General features: G+C 39.8%; 1 protein-coding gene across 7 annotated transcripts in view; it reads left to right on the forward strand.

Moving 5' to 3' along the window:
• Window positions 1–4,962: 4,962 nt before the first annotated feature.
• Window positions 4,963–23,933, forward strand: part of LOC117417065 (tumor protein 63-like) — a 63,245-nt gene continuing 44,274 nt past the window's right edge. For 2 of the 7 annotated variants that reach the window (XM_059034304.1, XM_059034312.1), the window contains exon 1: window positions 4,964–5,187. In XM_059034304.1, coding sequence (XP_058890287.1) covers window positions 5,126–5,187 — 62 coding nt within the window. In that variant the 5' untranslated portion in view covers window positions 4,964–5,125. Of the gene's footprint in view, window positions 5,188–17,149; window positions 17,506–23,933 lie in introns of those variants that run through there. The other 5 variants (XM_059034306.1, XM_059034305.1, XM_059034315.1 and 2 more) reach the window with 4 other exon arrangements.

Genomic DNA, 23,933 nt, shown 5'->3' on the forward strand with positions numbered 1-23,933 from the left:
TAATATAAAATGGACACACACCAAATTGACAGTCTTAAAGAGCACAGTAAATAGCTTCACATGTCATTTTATGACACGTTTATGATGTTCACACAGCGGTTCCGAGTTCAGCTGCTCCTCCAGTTTTGAATTTTAATCATTTTTCTCAGTGTCAGAATCCACCTGACATCTGTTCCTGTAGAATCCTAGTTGCCAGCTCCTTTCGAGTACTTTTGAGCACAGTGGCCTTTCAGCTTTGCCAGCCCCACCTCATAATTATTGCTAGGGCCAGCAGAGTTCACAGGTCACAGCACTGAGTGATTTCTTTGGAATCAGGAAGTACTGCACCCAAAGGGTGTCAGCAGCTAGAATTTTACAGGCACAAATAGTGTCTATCAAAATTCAGCACTGGAGCAACAGAACTCACAACCAGCACATCTGAGAAGCTAAAGTTTCAGAGGTTGTGGGTGTTGTGATTTGTCCGCACTGTGCGCGGTGCAGATTTCAATCTCAGATTTTGGTCCTGGCTGGCTGCGGCCCTGAGTTATGGATTTGAGAGGCAGCGCTGTGCGGTGAAGTGCCAGCGAGTGTTGGAGATGTTGAAGGGTATTCTGTTGGCTGGCACTGACCACATGGGTGTGCCCACATTGGCAGGAGCCTCCTTGCCTGAAGAAAGGGCAGACCCGGTCTGGAGCTGCTCAGAGACAGTCACACCCATCAGGCTTTGAAATCCACTTCTCTGGTCCAGTGCCATCCACCTAGACCATAACGACCACGCCTTTTCCTGTTTAGTACGCACCGCTCTGAGGGGAAAACAGCCATCGAGGCCTAATCACTACAGCTTGTGCTGTAAGAATCATTCCTGGCTGTGACAAATGAAAGGGCTATAATTCATAGTGCACTGTCTACAACACCTCATCATGTTTTTAAATTTTTTTTTAAGAAGATTAACATTTTAATGTCTGAGTCATTTCTGTTCTTTTCTGTACATGCATTAGACAGAGCGTTTTTCTCATAATGGAGCACACTGTGAACACGCCTAGATAAGTGTGTGCTGTGCAGGTGATACACTGTTAAAACAGCCTTGAGTTCACTCGAGAACACAGGGAGACGATTATTTATTTATCCTTAGTGGAGCTGCAACCCTATTCTTTGCTCCATTGATCTTTCAGAAAACATTTTGTTCTGAACTTACAAAAACACTGTTTTCTAGATGGCAGTTTATTGAAGGTTCTTTTCAATATAATGTAGTCAAAAAAAGTGTGATGTTTAGGTGGAGACATCTATTGTGTTGATTTATTAACCAGGTTATTCCCCTGTTTTTTGACAGTCTTAGCAAGACACCTCCTAACACAACACTGCATCAGCACAGTCCTTTATTAAAACTCATACATACAGCCTTTATATAAGGCTTGAAGGAATGCTGCTAACATCCAGGTGCCTAGTGAGCTCAGACAGACACCTGCAGGGCTGGTCTTTGTCCGCCAGAGGCTGGTAGCTCTCTGACATCTGCTCTCGAGTTCCTGGGTGTAAAAGAGGAAGCTGGCTCGGTTGTGGGATCGGAGGACACCCACTGAGCCTTCAGTTCTCCTGAGCTGTGTGGGGAATTGCTGCGATGAGGGTGAAGAAAATAATTGGACATTCTAAATTAGCGGGGTAAAATAAAGTCGAGAAAAGGAGACATAATAATGAAACGCTTCTAAAAGGTCAGTGAAAGCAGTCATTAAAAGAAAATGTTACGACCCAATTAAAGGGATTAAGCATTGACATCCAATGATTATGGTATTGTATCATCTTATATTTTAGTATTTATCTATTGTTTTACCTACTAAACATTATTTCGTTATTTTTATCTGTAAAGTGCTTTGAGGAGGTTTATCACGAAAGGCGCTATATAAGAAATATTGACCGATTGAATATATTAAACACCAGAAGTACAAGCTCCCATATCCCAGTCTGCTCACATAATTGAACAATGCCATACAGATCACACTGGCAGTGTATGGAGCTGCAGTATCAGCCTCTGCTTTATCAGCTGCCCCTCCATCTGCTCAGAGGTATTCCATGAGTAAACTCGGGGACATTAATACCCACCCCCCAAAAGGGTATCTTTAATGCACACAGGAAGATGGGTGAATAAAACTGAATTAAAGAGGATATACAGCAGAGTTCAGTTACAGCAGTTGGCAGTCACTGCTTCTATTTACATTATACTGCTAAGTGCCAATACAAATGCAGATTAATAGAGGCTTTGACTTGCTTGGCGCGGTGAAGTGTTAAGAGTTATGAGGAAAGCACAGTCACTGTTCACTTATTCAGACCCAACATGGTTACTCAACGCCCCACTGCATCTGTGGGTATCTGGGATATGCGCCCATGAGGGAAACATTCATTTATTTATCTCAAATGGAGTGTTGTCAGCCTATACGGGGAGGGAGGGGAGGTAAATAAAACACATCCAGCACTGGCTTTAATTCCCTGTTGGTGTTAGTGTGCTTTATAATTTTACCCCACATTTGATTTTCTCCCCAATTTCAGTCAGGAAGCTCATGTGATAAATTATTTATTAAGACACACTAGCCATTCAATTGTCCAAGTGCCGCCCGGGGGGAGGGGGTGGGCTTAGGTCGGCCAGGGTGTCCTCGACTCACTGTGCACCAGCAACCCCTGTAGTCTGGCCGAGCGCCTGAGGGCTTGCCTGTAAGCTGCCCAGAGCTGCGTTGTCCTCTGACACTGTAGCTCTGGGTTGGCTGCATGCCGGCCCTGCAGAGTGAAAAGAAGCGGTCGGCTGACGGTATACGTTTCGGAGGACAGCGTGTGTTCATCTACGCCACTCCCGAGTCAGCGCAGGGGTGTTAGCAGTGAGCTGAGCCTAAAATACAATTGGATATTTCAACTTGGGAGAAAAACAGGGTAAAATCAATTGTTGACTACTAAATTTATTATAAAAAAACACACCAGACAGCACTACTACATTACACATATTTTACAATACATTCTTTGGCTTCACCTTTCGAGGCACCCCTGCCCATAAATTAGCTTGCAGATAAGTGGAGAGGCTGACCTGAGGGAATGGGCTGGGAGGCAAGACAGCTGCCCTCCCCGTTAGACAAAGCCAAAAAGCGGGCTCCATCAGTGCATTATACAGCCTCGTCATAACATTTCTTGGTTTGTACTGATCCCACTTTGGTAGACAAGGTAATGACCCAGTGTATTTCTGTCTGTAAAAACACCAGGGAGGGTCTGATTGAATGATTGAAGCAAGGGAAGTATTAAGATCTGCCACCATTTGAAATCACCACAGCTTCATCTTATTCTGCGACATGATTATTACATTTCACGTATTGGGTGATTCACTTTATAAAAGTTACACTCTGGCATCTCCTGCCTTGAAGTGAAAAACAAAGTGGCAAAAATTGGGATGCATTAAGGTTACACTTAATCCACACAGTAGTGTTTCAATTGGACTCAGTTCAGGACCGCAGTTTTGAAATGGATTTACAATTTGCAGATGTTAGTAACTGTTAGTATCTGTCTGGGCGTGGGCTGAGGGGTGTCAGTTTAAAATAACTTTCCACTGCTTTGGCACGTAGAGAGAGAGAGAGAGAGAGAGAGAGAGAGAGAGAGAGAGAGAGAGAGAGAGAGAGAGAGAGAGAGAGAGAGAGAGAGAGAGAGAGAGAGAGAGAGAGAGAGAGAGAGAGAGAGAGAGAGAGAGAGAGAGAGAGAGAGAGAGAGAGAGAGAGAGAGAGATTTTTCCACATGACATTTTCCTCCTAAATTCCCAACAAAAAAAGACTGTCAAGGGCCCACTCTGAGCTCATGGAGTTGGCATCTTTTGCTGACATCACAAGCGTTCAGGTGCATTGTGGGTAGGTGAGTAATGGGTTAACCCCACCCCCCCTCATCTTTCCATTTCTGCTTGATAGTACAACTCTCGAGGACAGGGATTGTGTTCCATAGATACACGGCTTCTATTTTTTCATCCCCTTTTACTGGCCTCTGTTTTATTTTAGCTCCCTGATTCATGCACCATTCATTCCTGAAAACCACAAAACTCGTCTAAGTTTACAGCTGGTACTATTTGGGTGGGAGAGAAAGAGTGATGGTTGAATGCATGTGTTGTGTAAAGGAGGGGAGAAGGGGGAGGGGTGGTATTAAGAATACTCTAATATTCAGAGACAGGTTGCCGGTATTGGACTACCAGCACTTCAATCTGCTACTGTATATGCCAGTCTGTCAAGAAGACATTCACTTTGTTCACTTGCTAATTACATTAGAAGCGATTGGTGGAATTGCAGTGGGGAGACAGAAAGAAACCAGTGTCTCCGCTCCACCGTCATCAGAGAGACAGCTTTTACACCTGTGGTAACTTCTTCTTCCAAGGAGGAGTGTCATTGCGAGGATCCTCTGCATCATTACATAAAATCTGCTTGCCACTAGTAGCCATTTCTGCAACAAGGTAGGTAAAGATTATAATTCTTTGCACACAAGGAAATCCCCCCCTCCTTAACATTTCTGAGTCTTGCTTTAACCTCTACAGCAGCGGCTGTTTAAAAATAACCAGTGCATCAAAAGAGACAGAAAGAAACACCCCTGGGCATTTTTATTGGACACATCTGCCCCCAGATTCTCCAGAAGTGATCCATCAGCCATACAGCAAGACAGGAGGGCTCATCCGAAGCACGGGGGTGGCTACTGACAACAGAACTGCTGCAATTAAACAGTGATGCAAGAGCTGAGCCAGCCAATGAGGACTGAGAGTTGAGATCAAGTTCCAGAGTGAGACAAACAAACAAGTGGAAAATGTGCTTGATTTACATGCTGATTTATCTCTTAAGATGCAAAAGATGTTCAGTTGGCATGCCCAGCAGTGGCTCTTATACCAAAGCCCTCTGCTCATTCTGATTGGTCAGGCTGAGGAATTGGCCCCGCCTATTTACTCCTGTGAAAAAATAACAAAAACAAAAGAAAACTCAAATCGCCTTTCACTCCTTTGCACTTGACCATCCAGCACTTTAGACAGATAGTTTTGTTTTTGTTTTTGTTTATTTATTTCTGTGGGTTTTTTTTAACTCTTTGTTTCATTTATTATTATTGTTTGAATTGCTATTTTAGTTTGGAAGACAAGGAAGAACAGTAGTACAGCATGAATTTTGAACGTCCACCTTACACAACTTTACAGTACTGTCCTGAGCACCACTTTCAGCGGTAAGTAACTAAGTTGCTTCACTGATGCAAATATTTTGTAAGTAAAAATAGACCTTTGGCATTTGCTCAGCTGTCATAATTACTACAGAAACAGGAGGATCAGTAGATGGTACCAGTTTCGTCCATTTTCATCGCTCAATTAAATGATCTTGAGGGAGTTTTATTTAACCTAATCTCATGTATTTAAAGCAGCTGGTTTGTGTGTATAACACAAAGTTATTTCATCAGATGAAGGCTATGCTTTGAATGCTACACCATGTCTGTGTGCCAGTTTTCAATATCACTATGTATGTATTTACTGCATAACAGTGCCCAGATATGCAGTAAAACTCTGTCTAGTTCTACTACAGCTGTTGCATGTGTAGGGTATTTAGAAGTGCGGCATACTAATGACAACAATGCGAGGGTAGCACAAGCAAAGAAGCATGTCTATAGTGTAGCTACGGGAGCAATTAAGTAGGTTCAAATTCACAGATGTTTTTTTAAAGGAAATTATGAAGACCAATCGTGGTCTGATCCTCATTCACAATATTGACTGGAAGTCTTTCTGAGTGTTTGTTTGTACTGCTTGTCCAAATTCAATCAAAGGATTATTTCTTAAGGTTTGGCTTACAACTGGTTAGTGCTACTTCTGAGCCACATTGATTTCCATATTGCTCAATGAAGGACAACATTGGCTTACAGCCTTCATTAATAAATGCATATTCTTGTAGTGATATTTTTCTGGTACATGTTTTAAATATAAACACGTCTACAGTGCACGATATAAGTATTCAAAACACAAACACAAAGGACCCTAGCAGGCACCTTTGTGATGTGAGTCAATGAGAAAGACTCCATGTCTAATCGTTTGTCTACAGGACTATATTTCATGATTACTGGATAGATATATAGATACATGGCTGATTCCATCCAATAATTAAGAAAGAAACAGCTGGAAATGGATGGAGGCCAGCCTTCGTAGCTCGTTCAGGCTTGACTATCCATCAAGACGCTGGAGTCTATTCAATTGATCCAAACGCTGGCTTAATCAATGACTATAGGACCTGAGAGTGTGAATATCAAACATCCACCCTGCAAATCCTTGTGCTTTATTTTTGTCAGTAATAATATGGAACAAAACCTCAAGAAAGCTTCATATTTTAATAATCTAAATGACGGTGGTATTTAGACCGCCACTGTTTAGGTTAAAACGCCTCTGTCTGGGAAATAATATTCCAATCAGAGCCAAATTCCAGTATCTTTCTAGTTCAGGGGTCCAGCACCCAGGAGTCGTTTAATTGAGGAATATTGTTAGCTGCACAAGCGCTTGCCATGTTCCAGATTTTATTTTTTCTAAAACGATTGGTCCATAAAAATGTTCTTTACTGTTTTTTTCAGAGCACAACTTGGACATTTCAGAAGATGAATAAACAGTACTAATATAAACCCAAGGGAGCTCTAATCCTCCACAAATACAAAAAAAAGATGAACAGTACTAATATATACCCCAAGGGATCTCTAAACATCCACAATACAAAAGATGGACAGTACTAATATAAAAACCAAGGGAGCTATAAACATCCACAATAGACCTTGTCAAAATGGCCTTTCTCGTGCTAGCTCTGTTTTTATGCTCAGCATAACGGTTCTGAAACCATTTGTGCTTAAAAAGAGGGTGAAATAATAAACAAGAGCACATGGCACACGACACAGCTCTGTTAAGCTGCCGCAGTCATTTTAGGAAACTGAGAAATGAAATCCCGAACACTAGCAGAATGCATTACAACACAGACTGCTGTGTACATCATAGGAACAATAACACGTACACGTCTAGAGTGTTACCCTTTCATTTACCAGATGAGAAATTCAGTTGATCAAACAAATGATTGTTCACCATCAGGTTGGAAAGCAATCCCTCAGATGTGCACTATCCTCCTAGGCAACGAGCAATTAGTGCTCAGTATTGATGTTATCTGTATCAATAAACCAGGCTCCCGTGACATTCAGTGTGATAACAGAGTCTTTTCCAGCATGGCCCTTCCATTCCCCACTTTCATTGTACACAGCTGATTATTCTGTGTCAGTCTTAAGCTTGTTGTGTTTTTCGGAAGACGGGGACCAGCCTAAATGATCCATGACCTGCTTTCATGTGTTCGGTTTTGTTTAATTTCTATTTACTTTACATGAGCTCCCATCTGATACCGTCCTGTTGATACTGTATGGGTGCTTGGCACCGTTCCCCCACCATTATGAAGCTGTATACAAATTTTCAAATTACTCCAACAAGACATTCACAAGCCTCACAAGTTAATAATAACACGTCCAGGCAATTTACAAACCCTAACATCTGCTTTACAACAACAACACAGCAAGGACAGTTCCCATGTATCATGCCTCATTAAAATGATAATATAATGAAACCCATTCTGATAAAATAAATAAATTAACTGAGGGTTAAATGCTTAGAAAGGGTAGAAGTGTGTTATTGTTTTTCAAAGCACTGTTTATCCTAATAGAATGTTTAAAGACACTTTAAAAAATACAATCCCTAAAACAGTTCTTACAGTTGTGAATAGGGCTGAAGAATTCATAAAGTGAGTGAGTCCGTTTTGGTGGGTTAAATGAAACGGGGGGCTGTATTCACAAAACCTTAAACCAGGAGTTGTTTAAAGAAGGTTTTTTTAAAGTCTGTTTTATGAATAAAATAAAGTTTGATATTTCTAAAACTGTTTATTGCTGTTGTTAGTCTCATAAATATCAATCACTATTTTATTTGCAAAAACATTCTCATGAATTAAAGCTTTGTGAACAGAGCTCTGGGTTTCATTCATCAAAACATTCTGTAAATAACTTCAGTTAAAGCCTGATGTTTGTAATTTGACTCTCTTCTACGTCAAACACTGCAAGGTTCAAATCACTTTCGCAATTTGCCAAAGAATTTTAAAATGCTGGAATGCAATTCTTTGCCCTGCTATGACCTAATAACAACATTTGTTAGCGGCCTTTAGATTTTTCTGAGTAAAATTAGCAACAGGGGATTTCAGAGCTGCCCTGTAGGTCTGCTAACTCAATGTCTCTCTCCATCGCTTTGCTCGCATGTCTTCAGTGTAATAAGCATGAATAGCTGAGAAGTTTATTAACAAGCTCTTATTTCATATAACGTAGAGAACCTAAAGTGCGAGCAATAGTACTGTAAGACCTTGCTTGGGATTGACAGAGGCTTCATATGAATTCCAAAGGAAATCATGCTCTCGTCATGCTTACATGCATCGGAATCCTGACATTAAAAAGCATTACCTGAGAGTCTTTTACAGTCCCTGAAGCTTCGTCTGTGTAGATTGCGGGGGCAGAAAGGGTTTTGGAAAGTATTGTCACGGCTCCCTTGAAGTCTTTCACTACAACAGTTGTTTTCTTTAGCTGACAGAGGCGCCTCTATCCTTCTGTAACAGTCTCCTGTTTGCAATCACTGTTGTTTGATGTTATTGATGTACTATTTGATTCAAACGAAGTGTTACATAAACTGTGGACTAGATCCCGTAGGCGTATATGTTGTACACTCTGAGTCACCGACAAAAATAACCATTTCGCGATTTGACCATTCACAAATGAAAGGTTATTTCGGTCTTTGAGCACATTATTTTGCTCAATTTGCGAAATGGAAAATACCAGACAAGCAAAGAACGAAACAGGAGAGACGGCTTCTTCGGTCTTTGAGTAAAGCAATGAAATCAAATTGCGAAATGTGCTTTGAGGAAATGCACAGTTCCCAAACAGATTTTGATAATGCTGCTCAATCTGCGAATCCTGACTCTGAGTGTACCATACACCGATGCAGCAGTTGAACTACTGCTGCAAATCTACTGTCGTAATAAAAAGCAAGGTGTCTCAGTATCATCAGTTTAGAAATAGAAATGATGCAAACTCAGCACTTTATCAATAATATTAACATACAAACTCTATTTGCCAACATGTCCCATTCACAGAACATGGCTGTTTTAAAGACTTATATACATTCTCTAAGGTTACATATGACTTTTTTCACGAACTGCAAGCAAGGTTGCATTAACAAAACATGCTTACAGCAGTCTTTAAAGTCTTGTGAAAAGGGCCCACTAATTCAATAGTGATCCAGTTCAATATGCAGCAGCTAAACTAAAGTGAGGCCCTGGTATCTCTATAATAAGCACTGTGCTTAGCAGAGGTTTTCAGTATTTAATTGAATCTTTTTTTTTAAATCTGAACCAGTCTTAAGCTAGTCTTCATCAAGAGTTTCTAAGGGTTTTGCATTGCATTTTAATGGACTCTGTATTGAGGAGGCTATCGGAACGGAGATGTGTCATGCATCTGTTCATTCACAGCTTAAAATGAATGTGATTATATCTTAAACAAACACTGACACGTAACTCAAACCTCAATTACTCCATTTCCAGTATTCTAGTTAACCTTTAGGCTAGTTGGGTTAATGAACAAAAGAGCACTGAGCTTAGAGGTTGGGCTACTTCAGATATTATGGAGCGTATCCCTCTGAAAGCTGATGAGAATATTTCAGTAGGCCTGACCTTTACTGTTAGCACAATGCTATGCCATCTTGTGTAACCTGAGACTAAGGCCTGACTATTCAAGCAGAGAGGCGTCATTAAATATGCTTTAGTCATCTTCATCCATTCCTTACCAGTCTGTGTGGGGCTATAAAATATCAGCTTTAGTCTTTAACAATAAAAATAATAACAAAAATGATAACTACTACAACTACTACTAAGAAGAAGAAGAAGAATCTTCATGATCATTTGAGCAGCACGTGTAGAATTCAAATCAGCCTAAAGGAGGCCACACACACACAGTACAGTTTTTGTCACTTACTAGGTGTCTGGTTTCTGTGTAGAAGCACCTCCTCTGGAGACTGAGGTGGGGTCCTAGTGTTCTGCTAAGGCTGTTTGCATTAGTGCTCCTGTTTTAAAAGGGATTATTCAGGCCAGTACTCCATCTATGTTGATTCAGTGTGGCGTCTACACCTGCTTTCATTTGCTCTTTTGTTCCACCTTAGACAGAAAGAAAGAAAGAAAGAAAGAAAGAAAGAAAGAAAGAAAGAAAGAAAAAGAAAGAAAGAGTGTATAAATTATGACACTGTTAGTGGCGCTGAAAATATAAAAGAAAATATCACAGGCCAGCCTTATTTGAAAACCTGATCAAAAGACGATTTTTGCGTTGAAAAAACTACAGCATGGTTTCCATGAAGTATACCATTGTACAGAATATTATTTTTGACACTGTACTAAAGTTTTGTGACCTGGGGATAAGTAACATAATTACTTTTTTTGCTTGGTAAAAATAAAACCTGTCTAAAACTACAAATGCAACACCTGCAACAAATGTGTTTTTTTTTTATGTTAATGTTTGCTTTTACATTCAGAACAGGGGGGCAAAGTAGCTTTAAAAAGACTCCCTGGATCCATAGTGCCTAATTCTGGGGGGTGAATGTTAATCTAGCAAATCAAAGACACAACAGAGAACAGTGAGAGTGTCGGGTAACACTTTAAAATAAGTGTCTGTAATTCCAATGTAACTAACACATGATTTCCTACTGATTTCAAATGAAATTCCTATTGAATTCAAAAGTCACATGCATGACATACTTTTCATGACTTAATAACATTTCCCTTAATACACGTGAAATAATCATGAACAGACACTTATTTTAAAGTGTTACCCAGTGTCGTACTAGCAGTGCTGTAACACTAATGAACTGGCCCCCAGGCTCTCAGTCGTTCTCTCCACGCTGCCTTTCATGTCTCTCAAAGTACCCACGTGGCAGGAATTGCAAAGCCATGTGCTCTCCAAAAACAAAGAATAATGTAGAGAGTAAAAGGTGCAGACTGGCTTCAATGCTGGTACTGCAGCATGCTATCCCACAAAGCTGTCAGATTATATATGGCAAGCAGTGAACTGCAGCCAGTAATCACAAGCTTACACTGGGCCAGTTTAGCCAGCCTTGTTTGCCTCTCATTCAGTTAAGGATCTTGCCGCCTCCATTTTACGCCCGCTGAACTGCAAGTATGCAAACCCAAAAATATGCCTGAAACGCCAAGCTTGCAATTTAGTTCAGGGTGATCTATGGGTTTTGAATAAGATTACAGGCGACAGTGACAGAACCTGCCTGGGGCCTCACTTCACATTCACTGTGTTAACTTGCTTTGACCTCAGCTCCACGTTTATCACCACCTTTCACCTGCCTCTGAGCTACATATCCCTTGGCAGATAGGAAACAATGATCCCTCAACACTCTAGACAGGCATTCTATCACACACCAGACATTCACCTCGCCCAGTACTGATTGGAGTGTAGAGTAGGTGCAATTCACTTTTAACTAAATACATTGCAATGATTACACCTTTCACTAGAGGCCATTGATTATAGTAATAAGTTGGACATATTTTGGAGTAAATTGCAATAAATAGTTTTTACATCGTTCTAACAGAATGTAAGGTGTTTCAAGGTATTCATATTTAAAACATTATGATTATTATTAATTACTCATTTAGCAGATGCTTTAATCCAGAGCAATTTACATCTCATCCGAAGGACAGAGCACAAGGTTAAGTGAGTCAGTGGCTGAGCTGGGAACCTCCTGGTAACAAGCCCCTTTCTCTAACCACTGAACCACCAAGCCTTGCATTGTTTACAATGCATCCAAAAGATCCTATAAGACTCATTACATTATCGTTTCAGTTGATCAGATTATTGTGATGAATCAATGCTTTGGTTTATCCTGCTCGCCGGTAAAGTCTTAAGAGCATAGTGACTTCCAAGACTTATTCATTCCAGTAGTAAATGAAACATGAACTACTCGGATGCTTCCTAGTAGCAGCACTGCACTCTTCCAATCTTATGGTGTGGGTGTGCTGTCTGTCAGTCCCTCTGCATAGCATAGCCCCTTGTTTCTGACACAGCTGGACCCAAAAACAGTCCCTTTTCCAAACCAACGTCCCTCTCTGTCTCCTTCCCTCATTACACAGGACTGTGCCCGTCCTGGGTGGTGATGTCATTATCCTCGGCTTTCACTCCGCCTATCCAATCTCCAGCAGTGAATTCGGAGTATGCGTGTACTGCATGACCTGAGTTAGCAGCCACTCAGCACCTGCCCGGAGCCCATATAACCCCAATGTTCTCACCAGCCTGAAATGTTTATTATATTAAGTATAAAAACAAATAAAACTACAGGGCACTCGATACCTCTTCTAATGAGCCCTGCCCTTGCGGAGCATCTCAATACGCAATAGCATGACCTAACCCCACAGCTACTTCACTCGACTGGATCGGATTCAACCCTTTAAATGGCTATGAACGGTGGTAGGGTAACGCTGAAAAAACATCACCAATCCTTTTAAACAACATTAACTGACTAGATTTTTTCAAATGGTTTGGAATTACTTTTTTTATTAATTAACATTTTTTTTTGCTCTCGATTTTCCCCCAATTTGGAATGTCCAACCCTTTTTTCCCCTCATCGTAGCAATTCCCTACACAGTTCAGGAGAACTTAAGGTTCAGTGGGCGTCCTCTGATCCCACGACTGGGCCAGCTTCCATTTTACAGCCAGGAACTCGAGAGCTACTGACCTCTGGAGGACAAAGGCCAGCCCTGCAAGCAGTGGTCCAGATAAGCTGCATAGCTGCCGTTTTTACGCATGAAAAAATCCGAAATACGCACTACATGTTTATTTAATGTGTAAAAATAAGCATAGCAATTTTGTTGCACAGCTTGTCTTGTCTCCCATAAAACTTCCACCAACAACTACATCTCCCAGAATACAATGTCTTCAGTTACTAGGAAACTGTACACAAGAAAAATCAATCCAGCAAATATTATCCAATCTCTGGCTGGCCCTGTTGTCATTACAGCCAATCACAGTAAGAATAAGAAAAATTTGAAGCTACACGGGTTGAAGTGTAAACACCCCAGTGCAGCTAGAAATCCAAATGGAACCATTGTCAGAGGCAACCTCTAAAAAAAGGTGCCTATAATATTAAACAAACTGTTATATAACTTATTATTAATGCATTTCCCTGTCTTATTTATCTGTATGGCTTTATATTGAAATTGTAACATGTTCGCTGAGTTTAAGAATTTAATGTTAAAATATAACATAATTCATTTGAGTCAGTGTGATACCTTGTAGAACACACGACAGCAGTTCAAATTAACAAAGGCTCTTTTGTAATGTCTATTTCATTACCATTAAAGATTGTACAGTATTTTTCATTTTACCTTTATTTTACCAGATAAGAAGATTGTCGTTGTAAATGAGAATTTGTTGTCAATCTGGCCAAGAGGCAAACATCACAGCAGCACAAAGCAGAAAAACAACACAGAAAAAATAAATTAATAAATAACACATGAACAAGTACATACACATGCATCAGACAAGAGTGAATTCAGATTCCGATTAAAAACATCCTCCGAAACAAAACTCTGCAGTTTGAATTTGATTTGAAATTCATTCCAGTCATAAGCAACTGCAAACTGAAATGAATCGCACCCCAAAACAGTATCTGTTCTGAATCGGATCTGAAATTGTAAACTGAAGCAGAGAACTGTAACAGATTGCACAGATATAGTGGGGTTTTTCCAGTGAGGTTTCTATAAACTAACCTAAGCCAATGATCCAATCGCCTAGTGTGCAATGAAGGTCATTCAACCATAATATAAAGATCACTGTGATGAGTAAGATGTAAAACATGATGTATTGCGATTTATTATGAGAAAACCAATTCTAGATTTAACTTTAGATTGCACTTTATCAATATGGGTTTTAAAAGACAAAGCACTGTCCTGTCAAATACCTCAATATTAATAAACTGCTACTGCTAATTTTGCAAACACAGTTAAGAGAACCTGTCGTATTTTTTCTATTAAAATGCATACTTTTAGTTTTATCAATGTTCAGCAAAAGACGCAAGTCACAGAAGGCCTGTTGAATTGTGTAGGAGGCAGTGTGGTTCAGTGGTTAAAGAAAAGGGCTTATAACCAGGAGGTCCCCAGTTCAAATCCCACCTCAGCCGCTGACTCATTGTGTGACCCTGAGCAAGACACTTAACCTCCTTGTGCTCCGTCTTTCGAGTGAGACGTATTTGTAAGTGACTCTGCAGTTGATGCATAGTTCACACACCCTAGTCTCTGTAAGTTGCCTTGGATAAAGGTGCCCGCTAAATAAACAAAAAAACAAAAAGCTACGTTGCAAATCAGACATTATTCCCAGACCTCAAACCTTATCTGGAGCACTGCCTGCAAGTGTCCACTTTTGAGCCTCCTGGGCGCCTGGCCAGCAGGGTTCAGTGTAACGCGATGAGGAAAAACAGTCCCTGAAGGCCGCACAGCCAGGATGTGAACCTATGCTGTATGACTCACCCTGCACACCACACAGCTGTGCTTTAACCAGGCAAGCCCCCTGGTTTTTAAATTACTCAAGTCTTTACAAAGTTGCTTTACACTCAGGCTTTCCTAACACAATACTTGCTTTCTTGGAAATATGATTGAGTTACAGAAGTGTGTAACTTTGTCAATACTGCTGGTCTATTGTCCCCTCTTCCCTTCCCCAGCCTCACTGGTATAAGCCACCTTTTAGAAAGGCTTTACTATCCCCCCAGGCAAGTTCCACTAAGCTAACGCGCATTCAGTGACGTAAACTGGGAAAACAGTCCGAAATCTCATAATCTCTGAGGAGTGCACCTATACAGCAGATCCTTCCCTTTCTTCCAGTCACAAACAGAAATAATCAATTTCAGAAGCTTTTAGGAGAAAACAAAACCAACAAAAAAAACAACTTGAGTTTCCAGGTGTGGTTTATATAGAATTTTGCCAGTCCGTGGGTCTGCTGGAATTGTAGTTACTCTGTGACAGTTGTTACGATTCAATCTCTTTAATGAGAGGCCTGGGATGAAGAGCTTTAACTGAAAGACTGGTATTTTTCTGCAGAATTGATCAAAGGTACCTGAAATTCAACACCTGTTATCAACTCAGACTCAGTGTTTCGAAGTCAGATAAATACCTGGCGTTTCAAAATCATAACGCCACGAGAAACCTGGCTCATTAACTATCAGTTTTTTAAAAGCGTATCTGTAGCCTGCAGCTAAGCCTTTTCCTCGGGATTGGAGGGGCTTGGGAGACAGGGCCACTGATCCACGCTCAGTATTACTCCAGTTTATTTAATTGTTTCTGACTAGGTCCCAGTATACAGGAATCGACAGAATGATCTTTCTGGAATTTTCAAATGTTGCACCTGTTTATACAAAAAGTAAAAAAAAAAAAACACACACACATTATGTCGCAAGATTAATTACAAAAAGGGTTTAATTACAAAGTATTTACAAACCATAAAAAATGGCTACTTTAAAAAAATATACATCTATATAGCAAATAACAGGTCAGCAAGAAAGATGTATGAATTGAAAAGCATCACAGAAAAACCCTTGTTCATAGATAATGACTGATTATAATGTACGGAAAAGCCTGACTAGAATGTAAAAACCTGATTAGTCTATAGCTGTTTGTATTCTGTGGTGGGTTCAAACAGCATTGCTCTGCGCTTTCCTGTTGGCTGGTATCTCCTTGGACAAAGTGCTGGGGGGGTTGTGTGCAAGTCGGCCTGTTTTAAACAAAGAGCTGGACCATTAATTACACTTAGAAGCCCACAACTGCATGCCCAAATAGGCAACTGCATCAGCCCTGGCTGCTGGGAAACTTGAGAAACCACGGTGCACTGAAAGACTGTAATGTCGCAACGTTTCACCAGGTAAATGATGATTCAGCGGCTAATTATGGGACAATGTAACTGTCCCAGCTGCTATTTAATTTCAGTATACTAGTGTTTTATGTCTCTGTTGACATTATTACTTAAACTCAATACAGTTAAAAAAAGGTGTCCAATATTCTAATCCAGGTGTAGCCAAAGTTGGTCCTTCCACTCCTGGTCTTTGTTCCAACCCTGTTCTAACTTGTTTAAATGAACCAATGAAACCTCCATCCAGACCCTGAAGTAGTTAATTATATCCTTTTACCTGTTAAACCTGGAGTGGAATATCTCTCCAGGACCGTGATTGGACACCTCTGTTCTAAGCTTTTGCGTCAGTGTTTAAAAAAGCAATTTAATGGGAATTCAAGATCTACACTGAACCAAGCTGCACCTTTCTGGTTTATTTTCCTGTTACACATGAATGGTGCATGCTGGAAGAACACATTTTAGATAAATCTGGGTCAAAATCATAAGTACAATATCAATCCATATCAATTAGTTCTCCTTTCTGTGTATAGCGATAGCCAGGTAGGGGTAGACTTTCTGATGACTCACCTGCAAAACTGAGACCATTTCAATTACACTGCAGCACTATATCAGAGATCTGTCACATCTGTCAGCATGGAGATTAATTGTTACAGGTACCGGAAATGGAAGATCATGGGAAAACACTACCATTAAAAACACTAAAGGGATCATCGCCAGATATCATTTCATAAGCACTCAGTCCTCCTACACTTTCTATTTGAAATGGTTTAATTCAGCTACAGACCTTAATGCACTGAAACAAGGCAGGTGCAGGTGGCTACCCTGCATCTCAGAAAAATACCTTCTCATTGATAATCTTACCGTCAGGTTGTTTGTACTTATGTCATTTTTTTTTTCTGTTTTAGTCACGACAATAAAAAGAAAACAATTAATTGTTAAGATCTGCAATTACACAGCCGATGTTTAACTTTTAAGCCACAGTCCGATTTCTTGACAGACAACTTTGTCTGTGACACGATTCAGTTTATATTAACAAGGTACCCAGACGGGTTTGTTGGTTTGTTTGTTTCAATTAGAAATGTAAGGCCACTTTTAATTGGATAATTTATTACACATACTGTTTTCTTTAAATTAACTGGCTCTTATTTCATTTTCAGTGATGTCACTGGCCAAATTAACACGTGTTAGATTGCAACACAGGCTACTAAATTCAAATTGGAAAGTGCACTATATATTTTAAAGTCTACTAAATAACGCGTTTTTGACCCGAATGACCTTCCATACCAATCCGCCACATTTTTCAAAAGTCATTGCTAAAAGACAGAGCTTGTGTTTGTTTCCTCATCCTTACTGCTACCAGCGATATAGTACATAAAAAAACATGTGGTTTTATCTGCGTTTGGTCATGTGATTATAACATCCGGGTGAGAGGTGGCTCGTTGCATGTCAGGACCAGTTTGGAAAACCGAAGTAAGCGCGAAGCAGTCTCGGGTAGTGTATAGCGTATAGAAGTTCAACTACGACAGTATTTTTCAACAAAGTGTCTAATCTGCAGTGCAAGTGAGTGGAGTTTTATTGTTAAAATGATCGTTGAATTGTTAGTTTTGTTCTGTTCCCAATCACATTGCGGGGTATATTACAGGGTGGGTCGTGTGCATCCCGAATGAGAAGGATTGTGTGAACTGCAGCATTTTTCAAATCGATGTAAATTTATTTCAGTAATCATCAATCGAAAAAAAATAATAATAAGAAGAATGTTTGAGTAGTTTTACGTTTAAAGAGCTCTAAAATCACTACTTATCGCAAGAGACAACGAAACGTGTTCTGTTAATCGTAATAAATTCTGAAAATATTATTTAAAAGCACACAAAATATAATTCTTTGGATTGTATAATTCACCTAGATTACATTCGCCGCAAAAAAACATACTTTGGAGTTTATTGTATAACGGACTTAGATGCCATGTCTGTGGCACGCTCAGTTTCGTTTGCAGGTTACTTACGTAAAAAAAAAAAATATATATATATATATATATATATATAATTATATACTACACACATAAACGCAATTAAAATTAACTAAATTGATTTTAATCTTTCTGAATCTGTTTTCATAAACGTTTAAATATTTTTTGGCCGAACACGTTTCGAAGGAGGCGTGTGTCCGTCTTCTGAGTCATATGTATATATTGGGCCGGTATTCCGAAAACGAAACGAAATTCCAAAATCTTAAAAAAAAACTAAAAACTATATAATTGGTAAGTGCAATGTGTCCGGAAGACACACCTATTTGAATTATTACCATGTAAAGCGTGGTATGGAAAGCTATTTAGGTTGAATAAGTGACGCGCTTCAGTTTTTCCAGGCGTCAAGTCAACGTTCCCTCCCTCCGACACAATGGCACAGCAAGCGATGCTGCTGTGTGTGTGGAAGGCGCGTAACGGGAAACAGCATTCATTTATGTGCAAAATCTGACTTGTCATTAACAAATGGGGTGATGCGTGAGATATATACATTTGCCAGAAGTAGTAACGAGACAGAACGATAATCATATAAATCCTAAATAACATGATGCGTGTAGAAACTCCACTAAGACTCCAATACGCGGGATACATTTAAAAGACACGTTTTACTTGCAAGCAGACGCGTGATTGACAGCAGTGACATAGATAAGAGCATAAAGTTTACAAACGAGAGGAGGCCATTCAGCCCATCTTGCTCGTTTGGTTGTTAGTAGCTTATTGATCCCAGAATCTCCTCAAGCAGATTTTTGAAGGATCCCAGGGTGTCAGCTTCAACAACATTCCAGACCCTCACAATTCTGTGTAAAAAAAGTGCCTCCTATTTTCTTTTCTGAATGCCCCTTTATCAAATCTCCTTGTTTCTTTTTTTCAGGTCGAAAAATGTGGAAGACATGACTTTGCAATGCATAGATTTAGTTTAAATTAGGTTACATTTATAACATTTAAAAAATAAATTCTTCATATTAATTATATATATTTACATTACCTGCTTTTCAGTGGCAAATGCGTTAATCCAATGTTGTATAAGAACATTCTTTACAAATTATTAATGTATAAAATGTTATGACTTTTTGACCTCTAAGAAATGCTACTAAAAATAGTGCATAATGGGTATAATTATTATTTTGTAACAGACACATTAAATGCCTTTTAGAATGTGCTATAATACATTACGTTTCTGTATATTAGAAACAAAACCCATGCATTTAAAAATGACGCCTGTGCATATTTTTGCAGTCTGTCTCTGTGTCATGTCCATCTTGGCAGAGTGACGTGTTTTTAGGGGTACAAAAAAAAAAAGATCTTTCAATTTAAAATCGCAGTCTGGCTTGGAATGAATTTTTCCAATGAAAAGTTTGAATATTTTAGTGACAAATCTTTTTTGGTTTTTTTAATTCTAAAAGCTAAAGTCAGTAGTGCAAAACTTAAATTCAAGATGGCCACCGGATAGGAACTGTAGTCAAATTTGGTGTGTAAAATAGCATTTTTAAATGTTTACATTATAAATTTTAATTTCAGAATTGTTTAATTAAAAACTATTAATATCAACCTATTTTGGGGGTTTGTTTGTTGAAATCTAACCTGTTTGCCTACCCTGCTAGTAGTAAATGTATTACTTTTGCAATGCACAACATTGGTCTTTTAACTTCAATCTTTTTTTAGAAGATCTCTTGATTTTCGTTGTATTTCATGTGCTTTGTTTAAGTGCACACTAGTTTAATTGTCTATTTGTGCCATGATAACCAACAGTAGCTTACTGTATGTACACATTCAGGAAGTCATGTTTCAAGAACACATGTTAGACTGTAAGCATTCTGAAGCTTGATTATTAGCAGCGCTGCCAGAATTTGGGGTATTCCCTTCACCTAGCACCTTCGAATCGGTGGTGGGTTTTCTTATTAGGTGGAGAAATCTTCACTACAAAAGTCACTTCTTTTTTTATTTATTACAGTCCCATGATTGTTCAGGGTTGCTCAGGAGTTTAGATTGACATTAGTGGTAAGTATGGGTGTGCTGCTTTACAAAGCATAATAGCTCCACAATTGCAATTCCATGCACACTGCCTCCAGAAACTACCATCCTATCCTGAGAACATTTGTTTGAATAAGTCTGGCTGATTTCTTCAGCCGTCTGAGGTAATCCTAGTTTGATTAAAGCAACATCAGCAGTTTACAAAACATTGGGTTAACCAAGCACCCTGGGCAACAAAAACAGCTCTTTAATTACCAATGGAACCCATAAACATGCTGAGCGCAGCGTTCATGTGATTATCAACACAGGGATTCATCTTTGAATCCCAGGGCAGGTGTTCCTATACACAGGTGTTGTCAAAATAGAAATGAAACACACTTGTCCTGGTCCCTCACTTCATTTTTCTCAGGCTTAGGGATCACGCTAATGGAGAAGGGGATGTACTGTGCTTTGTTCTTAGTTTGTGGCAGCTACATGCATTATGTTTTTTTTTTTTTTTTTTTTTCTGGTTCTGTCTTGGGAACGCTAAAAGTATACAGTACTAATACTATACTAACAATACATAGCTCAGGCTTCTGTCAACATGCCACTGGCTTCCCAGCTCTGCGGATGCAATGTTTTGGTGAGACAGCAAAGAGGGGGATGCTTGCATCGTCTGAATGTGCAGTCCATTTACAGCCATTCATGCGGCACTAATGAAAGCAAACAAAAGCCGGTGAGTGAGTGAGGGAATGGGGCAGGTGACTGTGCGGCGAGCTTTCACTGGCCCCACAGCACCATTGCTCGTTCTGAGCACAGATTAATGAAAGGGGTTCCTGCTCAGGGTGTACGATCGGTTTCCGTGCTCCCCTTTTCTTGTGCAGAGGAACTTTTCACTTTGAACGGGTTTTAGTTACTGGAAGAGGAGGGGGTTGGCCAGTCACGGCACCTGTGTTTATTTGTTTTTAAAAAATGTTGTGACCACCTCCTTTACCCTTCTGTCCTGGGTTTGAGGAAGGGAGCTGTGCAGCCTCCCCTGCTCCTGCTCTGTGCAGCACCTGTAATTCCTAACAGGTGAAATCTGGGACTGCCCAACAGCAGGTTCCTCCACAGCCTGAGCCTGTCTGTACCTGCTGCAGGTTCAAAAGCACCTTACACTGGAGTCACTCCGAGGGATATCTCAAGATCCCATCTCTCATGAGGAGGGTGACAGTAACCCACGAGCCAGGGCTTACAATGTATTTGAATTGGCGCCCCCATCCCGGCCCCAGTCTCCTACTGTAGCACTAACACTAGACTGCATTCAAATACGGCTCTAAGTCTGTAATAGACTGGCACTGTATTTTGTTCAGATTTTACATTTGCACATACATACAGTATTCAGTTGCAGTGGGTTACAATGTGTGGACACAAATTACAGAAGTCAGAAGAAAAATCTAAATGGGGGGGTGGGGGGGAGGAAGCCTTTTTTTAAAATTTTGAAGTACTGTGCTCTTTTTAAGGATTGTTTACAGTTTTACTCTTAGTATTACAACCTGAGAATGCACTGACAATCCTTGCTACAGGTATATACAGACAACCTGAGAATGCACTGACAGTCCTTGCTACAGGTATATACAGACACCTGAGAATGCACTGACAGTCCTTGCTACAGGTATATACAGAAGTAGGCTTCCTTGCAATGTCTTTAATTCTCTTTAGGGGCCATAAACCAAATTACCTTTAAGAAAGGAAAGTTAAAAATAATAATTGGTGACTTTCTGTATAAGAGTTTTTGGCGTGACTACGCTGTCGTCCTTGCCAAGTGACCACGAGTGTCTTGATCTTGTCGTTGACCCCGTTACAGCATGGTGTCTGTGTGTGTGCTGGGGTCTTGTAAACCCATAAACACTGGATTATAATTGGGGCTTCTGATCAAACACCCCTGATTTTTAAAAAAAATAGTGTGTATAGCCAGAAAACACCGAAAAAACCCTTTCCCATTTAAAAAAAATAAATAAATAACAGGATACATTTCCCAGTGCAGCTGTCCCGCCTTCCTGCCTTGTATCTATCATTGATTTGTTCTGAATACTTTAAACCCGCCCCAACTATTGAGTGGCAGCACATTCCTACATTTCTATTGGAGACTCCGCTTGCAAATTTAAAATGAGATTACAATTAGGAATGGAGGCTTGTTAGCAGGATTTAAAGATGTATTACAGTTAAGGTACAGAGGATTTAAAACAGAATTGCAAATTGTGGCGAAATGTAAAAAAATGCCTACATACAAAACCCCAGAAGAATGTGAAGGTACATCTTAGGTGTGCAAGTACTGTCGAGTTACTACTATAGTATTGTGACAGAAAAACAAACAAACGCCCAAGCATAGTGGAAAGTAACTGAAAACAATCATTTCATACAGTATGTACAAAGCGAAAGCACCCCCAGAAATTAGCTAAAAATAAGCACCACAAAATGAAATGAATAAAAATAAGTCCTAATTATAGTCAATGCTTTTCTTGACACTTGCCAGCTTCCTGTAAAAAGCACTGTGTTCCTCGCTGGTAGCTTTTTTTTTTTTTTTAATTTATACATTAATTTGAACTCTTATTCTCTTCATTTTAAGAAATTAGTATGGATTAATTATAAAATTTATTTTATATTGGAAATTAGCTTTTTTGTCTACCTATTACAGAGGCTATTGGACTGTTATTCTGCATTCTACTTTTAAAAGTTAGGATAACTAACTGATTTGGGAAGCGTTGCTGTGCTGTATACACTAATCTGTTAGTGTTATCAAAGTAACACATGACACAGTGGCATCGTTCAGATTTTTTTGTTTTTATTATAAAGCAAGCTTCTGAAATGCTGTGGTTGTGCTTCATTAAAGAAGTTTATGTTGGAGAGTTGGGTATTAATATCTCTCTTAGAGAGAATCTTGGGGAATTCCGATTGCAGTTTAGCGCCAGCTCCTGACTGCCAACCCCCCCCTCCAGCTTCTATACAGCTGTACATCAACACATACCAAGAGTCTGCAAAGCCCTGCAGAATGATCAGGTAGCACGGGGAATTCCACTGTCCAGACAGACACAGGGACCGGGGTTGTTAGTGGAACAAGCCAGTTTTACACTGCAAACAGCATTTCACGTACCCAGGAATGTAACTCAGATTTCCTAGGATTTTGAAACTTTTAACTAAAAATCAAATTTAAAATGGCTTCTGTGGTCCCCCTTTCAATGTGCTGATGATTCTATACATTGTTGTTTTCTTTTTAACTAATTCAGGATATGCATCTATAGTGTTGTACTGTGTTATACATATTTGCATATCCCACAGTATAGAAAAAACACAAGGGGAGGGGATCCAGTGATAATGTTAATAATGCTGGTTAGAGGGGTGCCAGTGATAATGTTAATAATGCTGGTTAGAGGGGTGCCAGTGATAATGTTAATAATGCCGGTTAGAGATAGGATTTTAAAATCTTATTGAGAAGTCCTTTTAAGTACTAGTGATTTCGATTTACACAAAGCTTCAGTGTCATGATGTATGGGCATTTTAAGATATTTTTATGTGTGCCTAGGGTGGCTATAGAGTAGGTCATGAAGGTGCTTATTATGTTAATGATAGCTTGCATTTACAGCTGTGGAGTTGGATATACAGGTAGTGGACAAAAAAATGGAAACACATGGGTAAATGAGGGACACCAAGTATATTGAAAGCAAGGGCTTCCACACAGGTGTTAATGCAACATCCAAGCATGCCTAGGGTATGTATAAAAATGCTGGACAGGCCTGGTGGCTTATTATGGCTAGCATGGCTGCAAGAGGAGACCTCAGTGACTTTGAAAGAGGGGTGATTGTTGGGCCGTGTTTGGCAGGAGCTTCAGTGACCAAGACAGATCAACTTGCTGATGTTTCACGAGCAACGGTGTCTAAGGTGATGTCGGCATGGAACTCCGAGGGAAAGACATCATCAGCAAAGGGCAACAGTGGGCGGAAGCGCATACTCCAGGATCGTGATATCTGTGCATTAA

The sequence above is a fragment of the Acipenser ruthenus genome, chromosome 12 (assembly GCF_902713425.1).
Source record: "Acipenser ruthenus chromosome 12, fAciRut3.2 maternal haplotype, whole genome shotgun sequence".
NCBI classification, from domain to species: domain Eukaryota; kingdom Metazoa; phylum Chordata; class Actinopteri; order Acipenseriformes; family Acipenseridae; genus Acipenser; species Acipenser ruthenus.